This window comes from Bombina bombina, chromosome 12, assembly GCF_027579735.1.
Source record: "Bombina bombina isolate aBomBom1 chromosome 12, aBomBom1.pri, whole genome shotgun sequence".
In the NCBI taxonomy this organism is placed as follows: domain Eukaryota; kingdom Metazoa; phylum Chordata; class Amphibia; order Anura; family Bombinatoridae; genus Bombina; species Bombina bombina.
The window spans coordinates 48,070,401-48,084,893 of record NC_069510.1 but is presented as its reverse complement, the minus strand read 5'-3'; the positions used below and the strand labels follow the sequence as shown (position 1 = coordinate 48,084,893).

General features: G+C 38.6%; 1 protein-coding gene across 1 annotated transcript in view; it reads left to right on the top strand.

Annotated features, from left to right (window-relative positions):
* PRPF4 (pre-mRNA processing factor 4) overlaps positions 1-14,493 on the top strand; it is a 50,721-nt gene that overhangs the window by 5,361 nt on the left and 30,867 nt on the right. Inside the window, exon 2 of the mRNA XM_053696098.1 lies at positions 3,444-3,611. Coding sequence (XP_053552073.1) covers positions 3,452-3,611 — 160 coding nt within the window. The 5' untranslated portion in view covers positions 3,444-3,451. The remainder of the gene's footprint in view (positions 1-3,443; positions 3,612-14,493) is intronic.

Here is a 14,493-nt window from a genome sequence, read left to right as displayed (position 1 = left end):
AAGTCTCACAGGTTGGGGAGCTGTGTGGGGATCTCTGACGGCACAAGGAGTTTGGGAATCTCAGGAGGTGAGATTACCGATCAATATTTTGGAACTCCGTGCAATTTTCAGAGCTCTTCAGTTTTGGCCTCTTCTGAAGAGAGAATCGTTCATTTGTTTTCAGACAGACAATGTCACAACTGTGGCATACATCAATCATCAAGGAGGGACTCACAGTCCTCTGGCTATGAAAGAAGTATCTCGAATTTTGGTTTGGGCGGAATCCAGCTCCTGTCTAATCTCTGCGGTTCATATCCCAGGTGTAGACAATTGGGAAGCGGATTATCTCAGTCGCCAAACGTTGCATCCGGGCGAATGGTCTCTTCACCCAGAGGTATTTCTTCAGATTGTTCAATTGTGGGGGCTCCCAGAGATAGATCTGATGGCCTCTCATCTAAACAAGAAACTTTCCAGGTATCTGTCCAGATCCCGGGATCCTCAGGCGGAGGCAGTGGATGCATTATCACTTCCTTGGAAGTATCATCCTGCCTATATCTTTCCGCCTCTAGTTCTTCTTCCAAGAGTAATCTCCAAGATTCTGAGGGAATGCTCGTTTGTTCTGCTAATAGCTCCGGCATGGCCTCACAGGTTTTGGTATGCGGATCTTGTCCGGATGGCATCTTGCCAGCCATGGACTCTTCCGTTAAGACCAGACCTTCTGTCACAAGGTCCTTTTTTCCATCCGGATCTGAAATCCTTAAATTTAAAGGTATGGAGATTGAACGCTTGATTCTTGGTCATAGAGGTTTCTCTGACTCCGTGATTAATACTATGTTACAGGCTCGTAAATCTGTATCTCGAGAGATATATTATAGAGTCTGGAAGACTTATATTTCATGGTGTCTTTCTCATCATTTTTCTTGGCATTCTTTTAGAATACCGAGAATTTTACAATTTCTTCAGGATGGTTTGGATAAGGGTTTGTCCGCAAGTTCTTTGAAAGGACAAATCTCTGCTCTTTCTGTTCTTTTTCACAGAAAGATTGCTATTCTTCCTGATATTCATTGTTTTGTACAAGCTTTGGTTCGTATAAAACCTGTCATTAAGTCAATTTCTCCTCCTTGGAGTTTGAATTTGGTTCTGGGAGCTCTTCAAGCTCCTCCGTTTGAACCTCTGCATTCATTGGACATTAAATTACTTTCTTGGAAAGTTTTGTTCCTTTTGGCCATCTCTTCTGCTAGAAGAGTTTCTGAATTATCTGCTCTTTCGTGTGAGTCTCCTTTTCTGATTTTTCATCAGGATAAGGCGGTGTTGCGAACTTCTTTTGAATTTTTACCTAAAGTTGTGAATTCCAACAACATTAGTAGAGAAATTGTGGTTCCTTCATTATGTCCTAATCCTAAGAATTCTAAGGAGAAATCATTGCATTCTTTGGATGTTGTTAGAGCTTTGAAATATTATGTTGAAGCTACGAAATCTTTCCGTAAGACTTCTAGTCTATTTGTTATCTTTTCCGGTTCTAGGAAAGGCCAGAAAGCTTCTGCCATTTCTTTGGCATCTTGGTTGAAATCTTTAATTTCATCTTGCCTATGTTGAGTCGGGTAAATCTCCGCCTCAAAGAATTACAGCTCATTCTACTAGGTCAGTATCTACTTCCTGGGCGTTTAGGAATGAAGCTTCGGTTGACCAGATCTGCAAAGCAGCAACTTGGTCTTCTTTGCATACTTTTACTAAATTCTACCATTTTGATGTATTTTCTTCTTCTGAAGCAGTTTTTGGTAGAAAAGTTCTTCAGGCAGCGGTTTCAGTTTGAATCTTCTGCTTATGTTTTTTGTTAAACTTTATTTTGGGTGTGGATTATTTTCAGCAGGAATTGGCTGTCTTTATTTTATCCCTCCCTCTCTAGTGACTCTTGTGTGGAAAGATCCACATCTTGGGTAGTCATTATCCCATACGTCACTAGCTCATGGACTCTTGTTAATTACATGAAAGAAAACATAATTTATGTAAGAACTTACCTGATAAATTCATTTCTTTCATATTAACAAGAGTCCATGAGGCCCACCCTTTTTTGTGGTGGTTATGATTTTTTTGTATAAAGCACAATTATTCCAATTCCTTATTTTATATGCTTCGCACTTTTTCTTATCACCCCACTTCTTGGCTATTCGTTAAACTGATTTGTGGGTGTGGTGAGGGGTGTATTTATAGGCATTTTAAGGTTTGGGAAACTTTGCCCCTCCTGGTAGGAATGTATATCCCATACGTCACTAGCTCATGGACTCTTGTTAATATGAAAGAAATGAATTTATCAGGTAAGTTCTTACATAAATTATGTTTTTTTTTTTAAATAAGCGTTAACAAAGCCTTTCATGAATGAAAGTGCAAATGTTTTACTTTATGATTACAAATATTGTAACTAAAAACGATTAAGTTTACTATCACTTTAAAGGAACACTGAATTCAAATTTTTTCTTTCGTGATTCAGCTAGAGCATGCAAATTTAATTTACTCCTATTATCAATTATTCTTCGTTCACTTGCTATCTTTATTTGAAAAAGAAGGCATCTAAGCTTCTTTTTTGTTTCATAACTCTGGACAGCACTTTTTTATTGGTGGATGAATTTATCCACCAATCAGCAAGAATAACCCAGGTTATTCACCAAAAATGGACCAGCATCTAAACTTACATTCTTGCATTTCAAATAAAGATACCAAGAGAAGAAAGGAAATTTGATAATAGGAGTAAATTAGAAATTTGCTTAAAATTGCATGGTTTATCTGAATCACGAAAGAAAAAAAAAATGGGTTCAGTGTCCCTTTAATATTGGCTTACATTTTATCCAGGGGGTGAGTGGTCTGAGGTCTGATACTTTTTTATTCCAGCGCTATATATTTTAACATGATGATTTTAGATTTATATTTCTTATATTAAATACTATTCATTTGAAGGTTTTATGTGTATATGATTTGAGTTTTATCCTTTATTAGGATCTCTCTCTGGGTGTATATTACCCTTTTATTTATAGGATTCTTTTGAGGACCTGCCTTGTCTGGCGCCCACAATTACTGTTTGTTTTTTAATTTATCTTGTTGTAAGATTTTAGGGAATCTTAGATTGTGGAGCTGGTCTTTATTTTCATTTTTGCGCAACTGGTTAACAGTTTGTATCTTTTCTAGTACTGTATTCCGGCTCCTAAGCCTACGGCAAATGATACCAAGAGAACAAAATAATTATTTTAAAATTTGCAACTGACCCATGACAGATTCAGTTTGATTTTCATGTCTCTGTAAAAGTATTCATTTTAGTTACTAGTCTCATTATTAGAGGCGCATATGTTCTTACACCATTATTAGGGGCTGGAGTATGACATCTAACATATAAATAACAAAATAAAATGCTCTTTTTGTTGTATTTAGTAAGATAGATCTGTATAATTTCTTAAATGTTCTGTTGTGTTTAGGCCTAAAGATGTCTGACGATGAAGGGCCACCTATGGTGAAGAAATCCCGCATTTTCTACGGGAGCTTGGCTGAAAAGGAGAAGGAACGGTTGGCAAAGGGAGAGAGCTCACTAGGGAGGACGGCAGTAAAAGCTGGCATAGAATCTGGAAATATTAATATTAGTGGCGGTGAGTCGGTATAATCCATACACATCATGCTGGGAGGAATTCAGGGGCCACTAAAGACAAAATTAAGTTTCATGATTCAGATTGCGCATGCAATTTAAAAAAAAAAAAAAAAAAACTTCTCAATATCTGCACACTTTCTGAGGCTCCAGCTTCTACTGAGCATGAGCACAGTATATACTTATATGCATGTTGTGATTGGCTGATGGCTGTCACATGATACAGGGGAGGGGAAATGTTATTAACTTTGAAATTTGCAACACACTATTCTACTAATTATTCTAACTAAGTGTTGTTGCATTGTCTTTTTATTGTTATTTGTCATTTATTTACTTATACTGTATTTAGTGGTCCTTTAAAGGGACACTGTACGCAAATTTTTCTTTTGTGATTCAGATAGAGCATGCAATTGTAAGCAACTTCTAATTTACTCTTATTATGAAATTTTCTTTGTTCTCTTGCTATCTTAATTTGAAAACAAAAGCATCTAAGTTTTTTTTTGTTCAGTACTATGGACAGCACTTTTTTATTGGTGGATGAATTTATTCACCAATCAGCAAGAACAACCCAGGTTGTTCAACAAAAATTGGCCGGCATCTAAACTTACATTCTTGCATTTCAAATTAAGATACCAAGAGAATGAAGAAAATTTGATAATAGTAGTAAATTAGACAGTTGCTTAAAATGTCATGCTCTATCTGAATTACAAAAGAAAAAAATTGGGTTCAGTGTCCCTTTAAGTCTATGCAAAAGTGCAGGTCTTGTGATCTGATCATGTTTGATACGTGGCTCCTGATTCTTCTGTTATGTTGGCTTAAAAATTAATTAATTTCTCGAGGGTCTAGTAATTAGGTTTCTGATCTTTTCAGACTCATTCTGCTCACTTGTGCCATCTATTATTATTATTATTATTATTATTATTATTATTATTATTATTATTATTATTAATAATAATAATAATATCAGGTATTTGTAGAGCGCCAACAGATTCCGCAGCGCTATCTACAGAGGAGACATTTTTATCCTATACCAGGACAGCCTCTTCGGAACAAAAGATTAAAAGAGCAAATGCCAAATGTGCGTTTCAGTCTACATAGGCCTCTTAAAGGGACAGAAACCTTTCATAAATGATAAACATACAATTTTAAACAACTTTCCAATTTACTTCTATTCTCAAATTTGCTTCATTCTCTTGGTATCCTTTGTTGAAGGAGCAACAATGCACTACTGGGAGAGGCCTATATGTGCAGCCACCAATCAGCAGCTAGCTCCCAGTAGTGCATTGCTGTTACTGAACCTACATAGGTATGCTTTTCAACATAGAATACCAAGAGATTGAAGCACGTTTTATTATGGAAGTAAATTGGAAAGTTGTTTCAAATTATATGTTTTATCTGACTCATAAAAGTTTGATTATGACTTTACAGTCCTCTTAAAGTGAAAGTAAATCCTAGCGTTTTACAAACGCTAGGATTTACTATTGAAACAAATAAAGGGCACTTTCATTCATGAAGTATAAGATACTTCATATAGAAAGCTCTTTATTTGAGTCAATCGATCACTGCTCTTAGCTCCTACAGCAGAGCACGGCTAAAAAATTTTTTGGCTAAGAGGTGACGTTTTCACCTCTTAGCCAATAGCAGTGCGGTAAATCCGGCTCCCATGGGCGCTAAGCCGGATTAACCACATGACTATTGGCTAAGAGGTGAAAACGTCACCTATTAGCCAAAAAATTTTTTAAGGCTCTGTAGGAAAGGGGGTACATCTAGTTGTCCCTGTGTATCAACATTACTCTTTAAAAGACTTTTATAATTGAACAGCCTGTAATTAAAAAGTTATTACATTGCATAATCTGTTCGTTGCTTTCATGCTTGTAGAGTTGCCTTAATGAGCCAGTGAGCAAGTTTAAATGATTATAGTGGGAAAACATGCATTCCTTCTACTTTCAGTGTATATAATCAGTTTTAGCCCCATCAGGACACAGGCAAATGTCCTTAATTAAAATAAATATCCACGCAGACGGGTTGTCACATGATCGTCACTTCGATCACGTGACTCCAAACGGTGCTGATTGGCTCCTGGGGGACTGTATGCATTTCTTGGCACGTCCCCCTGACGTATCTACTGACGTTTGTACAAGGAGGGGCTCAGTATGCCCCAAAAAGTTAGGACGTTCCATGCCGTCCTAAAGGCTTTACAGCCCAGCGCTTCTAGGACGGCATGGAACGTCCTTACCTTATGTGTGTGTGAGCACAAACCTATTGTTTGCAGGCATAATAGGTTAAATGAACATTTTAGTCCATATTTGGAGGCATATTCCTGCCCACCAATAAGAGTTGTTGTCCTTATCTGCCAGTAAACAACTAATGCCTTAGAATGAGCCGAGTACAAACATTGATTTCCTTTTACTTTAAAAGGACATGAAACCCAAAAATGTTTCTTTCATGATTCAGATCGAGAATACAATTTTTTTTTTTTTAAATTCTATTTTATTGAGGACAAGAGAAAGTGTACAAATAAGATTACATCTTTACATCAAAGACAGCATTATCATGAATAAGTAAACACTTGTACAATTAGATACAGGTAGGTACAAAATAAAATAATGCCACACATCAATTTCTCAGGTCCCATTTCTTGGGTTTCAGTTACTTTCCATTTTTTATGGAGTATTAACATGTTTTGACTTTCCTTTTCTCTTCCCCCCCCCCCCCTCAAAACTCAAACTTAACCTATCTACACTTAAACTCATCAACCATGTGGTGTCAATTCTATCATCCTAGAATAAAGCTGCCGTGATTCATACTTTGCGGTCTACAAGAAGAGAGAAGAAAAAAAAAAAAAAAAAGGGGGCCCATGAGGGTCTGGGGAGGGGGGTAAGCAGGTGAAAACAGGGGCAGGTAGACGGTTTCAACTCACTAGATGGTAATACTCTCTCTCCCCACCCCCCCGCGTCTGGTGTAGGAATCCCCAAACTCCTCTCAGAGAGGCTGTCAGCATGTATTCAGTGTGCACAAAGGGGAGCAATAACTGTTTCTTTCATGTAATTAGCAAGAGTCCATGAGCTAGTGACGTATGGGATATACATTCCTACCAGGAGGGGCAAAGTTTCCCAAACCTTAAAATGCCTAGAAATACACCCCTCACCACACCCACAATTCAGTTTTACAAACTTTGCCTCCGATGGAGGTGGTGAAGTAAGTTTGTGCTAGATTCTACGTTGATATGCGCTCTGCAGCAAGTTGGAGCCCGGTTTTCCTCTCAGCGTGCAGTGAATGTCAGAGGGATGTGAGGAGAGTATTGCCTATTTGAATGCAGTGATCTCCTTCTACGGGGTCTTCATAGGTTCTCTGTTATCGGTCGTAGAGATTCATCTCTTACCTCCCTTTTCAGATCGACGATATACTCTTATATATACCATTACCTCTGCTGATTCTCGTTTCAGTACTGGTTTGGCTTTCTACAAACATGTAGATGAGTGTCCTGGGGTAAGTAAATCTTATTTTCTGTGACACTCTAAGCTATGGTTGGGCACTTTGTTTATAAAGTTCTAAATATATGTATTCAAACATTTATTTGCCTTGACTCAGAATGTTCAACTTTCCTTATTTTCAGACAGTCAGTTTCATATTTGGGATAATGCATTTGATTTAATCTTTTTTTTTTTTCTTACCTTCTAAAATTTGACTCTTCCCTGTGGGCTGTTAGGCTCGCGGGGGCTGAAAATGCTTCATTTTATTGCGTCATTCTTGGCGCGGACTTTTTTGGCGCAAAAAATTTGTTTCCGTTTCCGGCGTCATACGTGTCGCCGGAAGTTGCGTCATTTTTTTGACGTTATTTTGCGCCAAAAATGTCGGCGTTCCGGATGTGGCGTCATTTTGGCGCCAAAAAGCATTTAGGCGCCAAATAATGTGGGCGTCTTATTGGCGCGAAAAATATGGGCGTCGCTTTTGTCTCCACATTATTTTAGTCTCATTTTTCATTGCTTCTGGTTGCTAGAAGCTTGTTCTTTGGCATTTTTTCCCATTTCTGAAACTGTCATTTAAGGAATTTGATCAATTTTGCTTTATATATATGTTGTTTTTTCTCTTACATATTGCAAGATGTCTCACGTTGCATCTGAGTCAGAAGATACTACAGTAAAATCGCTGTCTAGTGCTGGATCTACCAAAGCTAAGTGTATCTGCTGTAAACTTTTGGTAGCTATTCCTCCAGCTGTTGTTTGTATTGATTGTCATGACAAACTTGTTAAAGCAGATAATATTTCCTTTAGTAAAGTACCATTGCCTGTTGCAGTTCCTTCAACATCTAAGGTGCAGAATGTTCCTGATAATATAAGAGATTTTGTTTCTGAATCCATAAAGAAGGCTATGTCTGTTATTTCTCCTTCTAGTAAACGTAAAAAATCTTTTAAAACTTCTCTCCCTACAGATGAATTTTTAAATGAACATTATCATTCTGATTCTGATGACTCTTCTGGTTCAGAGGATTCTGTCTCAGAGGTTGATGCTGATAAATCTTCATATTTATTTAAAATGGAATTTATTCGTTCTTTACTTAAAGAAGTACTAATTGCTTTAGAAATAGAGGATTCTGGTCCTCTTGATACTAATTCTAAACGTTTGGATAAGGTATTTAAAGCTCCTGTGGTTATTCCAGAAGTTTTTCCTGTTCCTAATGCTATTTCTGCAGTAATTTCCAAAGAATGGGATAAATTGGGTAATTCATTTACTCCTTCTAAACGTTTTAAGCGATTATATCCTGTGCCGTCTGACAGATTAGAATTTTGGGACAAAATCCCTAAAGTTGATGGGGCTATTTCTACCCTTGCTAAACGTACTACTATTCCTACGTCAGATGGTACTTCGTTTAAGGATCCTTTAGATAGGAAAATTGAATCCTTTCTAAGAAAAGCTTATCTGTGTTCAGGTAATCTTCTTAGACCTGCTATATCTTTGGCTGATGTTGCTGCAGCTTCAACTTTCTGGTTGGAAACTTTAGCGCAACAAGTAACACATCATGATTCTCATGATATTATTATTCTTCTACAGCATGCTAATAATTTTATCTGTGATGCCATTTTTGATATTATCAGAGTTGATGTCAGGTTTATGTCTCTAGCTATTTTAGCTAGAAGAGCTTTATGGCTTAAAACTTGGAATTCTGATATGGCTTCTAAATCAACTTTACTTTCCATTTCTTTCCAGGGTAACAAATTATTTGGTTCTCAGTTGGATTCCATTATTTCAACTGTTACTGGTGGGAAAGGAACTTTTTTACCACAGGATAAAAAATCTAAAGGTAAAAGCAGGGCTAATAATCGTTTTCGTTCCTTTCGTTTCAACAAAGAACAAAAGCCTGATCCTTCATCCTCAGGAGCAGTTTCAGTTTGGAAACCATCTCCAGTCTGGAATAAATCCAAGCCAGCTAGAAAGGCAAAGCCTGCTTCTAAGTCCACATGAAGGTGCGGCCCTCATTCCAGCTCAGCTGGTAGGGGGCAGGTTACGTTTTTTCAAGGAAATTTGGATCAATTCTGTTCACAATCTTTGGATTCAGAGCATTGTTTCAGAAGGGTACAGAATTGGTTTCAAGATGAGACCTCCTGCAAAGAGATTTTTTCTTTCCCGTGTCCCAGTAAATCCAGTAAAAGCTCAAGCATTTCTGAAATGTGTTTCAGATCTAGAGTTGACTGGAGTAATTATGCCAGTTCCAGTTCCGGAACAGGGGATGGGGTTTTATTCAAATCTCTTCATTGTACCAAAGAAGGAGAATTCCTTCAGACCAGTTCTGGATCTAAAAATATTGAATCGTTATGTAAGAATACCAACGTTCAAGATGGTAACTGTAAGGACTATCTTGCCTTTTGTTCAGCAAGGGAATTATATGTCCACAATAGATTTACAGGATGCATATCTGCATATTCCGATTCATCCAGATCATTATCAGTTCCTGAGATTCTCTTTTCTGGACAAGCATTACCAGTTTGTGGCTCTGCCGTTTGGCCTAGCTACAGCTCCAAGAATTTTTACAAAGGTTCTCGGTGCCCTTCTGTCTGTAATCAGAGAACAGGGTATTGTGGTATTTCCTTATTTGGACGATATCTTGGTACTTGCTCAGTCTTTACATTTAGCAGAATCTCATACGAATCGACTTGTGTTGTTTCTTCAAGATCATGGTTGGAGGATCAGTTTACCAAAAAGTTCTTTGATTCCTCAGACAAGGGTAACCTTTCTGGGTTTCCAGATGGATTCAGTGTCCATGACTCTGTCTTTAACAGACAAGAGACGTCTAAAATTGATTGCAGCTTGTCGAAACCTTCAGTCCCAATCATTCCCTTCGGTAGCCTTATGCATGGAAATTCTAGGTCTTATGACTGCTGCATCGGACGCAATCCCCTTTGCTCGTTTTCACATGCGACCTCTTCAGCTCTGTATGCTGAAGCAATGGTGCAAGGATTACACGAAGATATCTCAAATAATATCTTTAAAACCGATTGTTCGACACTCTCTAACATGGTGGACAGATCACCATCGTTTAATTCAGGGGGCTTCTTTTGTGCTTCCGACCTGGACTGTAATTTCAACAGATGCAAGTCTCACAGGTTGGGGAGCTGTGTGGGGATCTCTGACGGCACAAGGAGTTTGGGAATCTCAGGAGGTGAGATTACCGATCAATATTTTGGAACTCCGTGCAATTTTCAGAGCTCTTCAGTTTTGGCCTCTTCTGAAGAGAGAATCGTTCATTTGTTTTCAGACAGACAATGTCACAACTGTGGCATACATCAATCATCAAGGAGGGACTCACAGTCCTCTGGCTATGAAAGAAGTATCTCGAATTTTGGTTTGGGCAGAATCCAGCTCCTGTCTAATCTCTGCGGTTCATATCCCAGGTATAGACAATTGGGAAGCGGATTATCTCAATCGCCAAACGTTGCATCCGGGCGAATGGTCTCTTCACCCAGAGGTATTTCTTCAGATCGTTCAAATGTGGGAACTTCCAGAAATAGATCTGATGGCGTCCCATCTAAACAAGAAACTTCCCAGGTATCTGTCCAGATCTCGGGATCCTCAGGCGGAGGCAGTGGATGCATTATCACTTCCTTGGAAGTATCATCCTGCCTATATCTTTCCGCCTCTAGTTCTTCTTCCAAGAGTAATCTCCAAGATTCTGAAGGAATGCTCGTTTGTTCTGCTGGTAGCTCCGGCATGGCCTCACAGGTTTTGGTATGCGGATCTTGTCCGGATGGCCTCTTGCCAACCGTGGACTCTTCCGTTAAGACCAGAACTTCTGTCACAAGGTCCTTTTTTCCATCAGGATCTGAAATCCTTAAATTTAAAGGTATGGAGATTGAACGCTTGATTCTTGGTCAAAGAGGTTTCTCTGACTCTGTGATTAATACTATGTTACAGGCTCGTAAATCTGTATCTCGAGAGATATATTATAGAGTCTGGAAGACTTATATTTCTTGGTGTCTTTCTCATCATTTTTCTTGGCATTCTTTTAGAATACCGAGAATTTTACAGTTTCTTCAGGATGGTTTAGATAAGGGTTTGTCCGCAAGTTCTTTGAAAGGACAAATCTCTGCTCTTTCTGTTCTTTTTCACAGAAAGATTGCTATTCTTCCTGATATTCATTGTTTTGTACAAGCTTTGGTTCGTATAAAACCTGTTATTAAATCAATTTCTCCTCCTTGGAGTTTGAATTTGGTTCTGGGAGCTCTTCAAGCTCCTCCGTTTGAACCTATGCATTCATTGGACATTAAATTACTTTCTTGGAAAGTTTTGTTCCTTTTGGCCATCTCTTCTGCCAGAAGAGTTTCTGAATTATCTGCTCTTTCTTGTGAGTCTCCTTTTCTGATTTTTCATCAGGATAAGGCGGTGTTGCGAACTTCTTTTGAATTTTTACCTAAAGTTGTGAATTCCAACAACATTAGTAGAGAAATTGTGGTTCCTTCATTATGTCCTAATCCTAAGAATTCTAAGGAGAAATCGTTGCATTCTTTGGATGTTGTTAGAGCTTTGAAATATTATGTTGAAGCTACGAAATCTTTCCGTAAGACTTCTAGTTTATTTGTTATCTTTTCCGGTTCTAGAAAAGGCCAGAAAGCTTCTGCCATTTCTTTGGCATCTTGGTTGAAATCTTTAATTCATCTTGCCTATGTTGAGTCGGGTAAAACTCCGCCTCAAAGAATTACAGCTCATTCTACTAGGTCAGTTTCTACTTCCTGGGCGTTTAGGAATGAAGCTTCGGTTGACCAGATTTGCAAAGCAGCAACTTGGTCCTCTTTGCATACTTTTACTAAATTCTACCATTTTGATGTATTTTCTTCTTCTGAAGCAGTTTTTGGTAGAAAAGTACTTCAGGCAGCGGTTTCAGTTTGAATCTTCTGCTTATGTTTTTCTTTAAACTTTATTTTTGGGTGTGGATTATTTTCAGCAGGAATTGGCTGTCTTTATTTTGTCCCTCCCTCTCTAGTGACTCTTGTGTGGAAAGATCCACATCTTGGGTAGTCATTATCCCATACGTCACTAGCTCATGGACTCTTGCTAATTACATGAAAGAAAACATAATTTATGTAAGAACTTACCTGATAAATTCATTTCTTTCATATTAGCAAGAGTCCATGAGGCCCGCCCTTTTTTTGTGGTGGTTATGATTTTTGTATAAAGCACAATTATTCCAATTCCTTATTTTATATGCTTTCGCACTTTTTTATCACCCCACTTCTTGGCTATTCGTTAAACTGAATTGTGGGTGTGGTGAGGGGTGTATTTATAGGCATTTTGAGGTTTGGGAAACTTTGCCCCTCCTGGTAGGAATGTATATCCCATACGTCACTAGCTCATGGACTCTTGCTAATATGAAAGAAATGAATTTATCAGGTAAGTTCTTACATAAATTATGTTTTTTGTGAGTCCACAGTTAGGGTTTCAATATATTTCCGCCATTTAGTAATAAAAGAGAATACAATTTTAAAAAACTTTTAAATTTACTTCTATTATTTAATTTGCTTCCTTCTCTTGTTATCTTTTGCTTAAAGGTTTATCTAGGAAAGCTCAGGAGCAGCAAATAACCTAGGTTCTAGCTGCTGATTGGTGGCTGCATATATATACCGATTGTCATTGGCTCACCCATGTGCTAAGTTAGAAACCAGTAGTGCATTGCTGCTCCTTCAACAAATGATACCAAGAGAATGAAATGAATTAGATAATAGAAGTAAATTGGAAAGTTGTTTAAAATTGTATGTTCTACCTAAATCATGAAATACATTTTTTGGGGTTTTTTATGTCCCTTTAACCCCTTAATGACCGAGGACGTGCAGGGTACGTCCTCAGAAAAAAGGCAGTTAACGCCTGAGAACGTACCCTGCACGTCCTCGGTGTGGAAAGCAGCTGGAAGCGATCCTGCTCGCTTCCAGCTGCTTTCCGGTTATTGCAGTGATGCCTCGATATGGAGGCATCCTGCAATAACCTTTTACGGCCATCCGATGCAGAGAGAGCCACTCTGTGGCCCTCTCTGCACCGGACATCGATGGCCGGTATCGTAGGTGGGTGGCGGCCATCGATGGTCCTGGTCATGTGGAGGGGGGCGGGATCGTGGGCGGGTAAGTCCGGGGGCGCGCGGGCAAGCGCATGTGCACGAGGGGGCGGGCGCGCGCACGGGGAGGGAGCGGGTGGGACAGCTGCCAGTACCCAAGATGGCCCCCAATAAGGCTGAGAGGGAGGCTTAGAGAGCTGTTTTGGGGGGGATCAGGGAGGTTGGGGGTTAAGGGGGGATCCAAAACACAGCATATGTAAATATGCTTTTTTTTTTTTTTTTTCTTCTTAAAAAAAAAAAAAAAAAAAAACTTTTATTTTAGTACTGGCAGACTTTCTGCCAGTACTTAAGATGGCGGGGACAATTGTGGGGTGGGGGAGAGAAGGGAGCTGTTTGGGAGGGATCAGGGGGTGGGATGTGTCAGGTGGGAGGCTGATCTCTACACTAAAGCTAAAATTAACCCTGCAAGCTCCCTACAAACTACCTAATTAACCCCTTCACTGCTAGCCATAATACACGTGTGATGCGCAGCAGCATTTAGCGACTTTCTAATTACCATAAAGCAACGCCAAAGTCATATATGTCTGCTATTTCTGAACAAAGGGCATCCCAGAGAAGCATTTACAACCATTTGTGCCATAATTGCACAAGCTGTTTGTAAATAATTTCAGTGAGAAACCTAAAATTGTGAAAAAATTAACGTTTTTTTTTTAACTTTGATCGCATTTGGCGGTGAAATGGTGGCATGAAATATACCAAAATGGGCCTAGATCAATACTTGGGGTTGTCTACTACAGTACACTAAAGCTAAAATTAACCCTAGAAGCTCCCTACATGCTCCCTAATTAACCCCTTCAATGCTGGGCATAATACATGTATTGTGCGCAGTGGCATTTAGCAGCCTTCTAATTACCAAAAAGCAAAGCCAAAGCCATATATGTCTGCTATTTCTGAACAAAGGGGATCCCAGAGAAGCATTTACAACCATTTATTCTATAATTGCATAAGTTGTTTGTAAATAATTTCAGTGAGAAACCTAAAGTTTGTGAAAAAATTTGTGAAAAAGTGAACAATTTTTTTTTATTTGATCGCATTTGGCGGTGAAATAGTGGCATGAAATATACCAAAATGAGCCTAGATCAATACTTTGGGATGTCTTCTAAAAAAAAATATATACATGTCAATAGATATTCAGGGATTCCTGAAAGATATCAGTGTCCCAATGTAACTAGCGCTAATTTTGACAAAAAGTGGTTTGGAAATAGCAAAGTGCTACTTGTATTTATGGCCCTATAACTTGCAAAAAAAGCAAAGAAGATGTAAACATTGGGTATTTCTAAACTCAGGA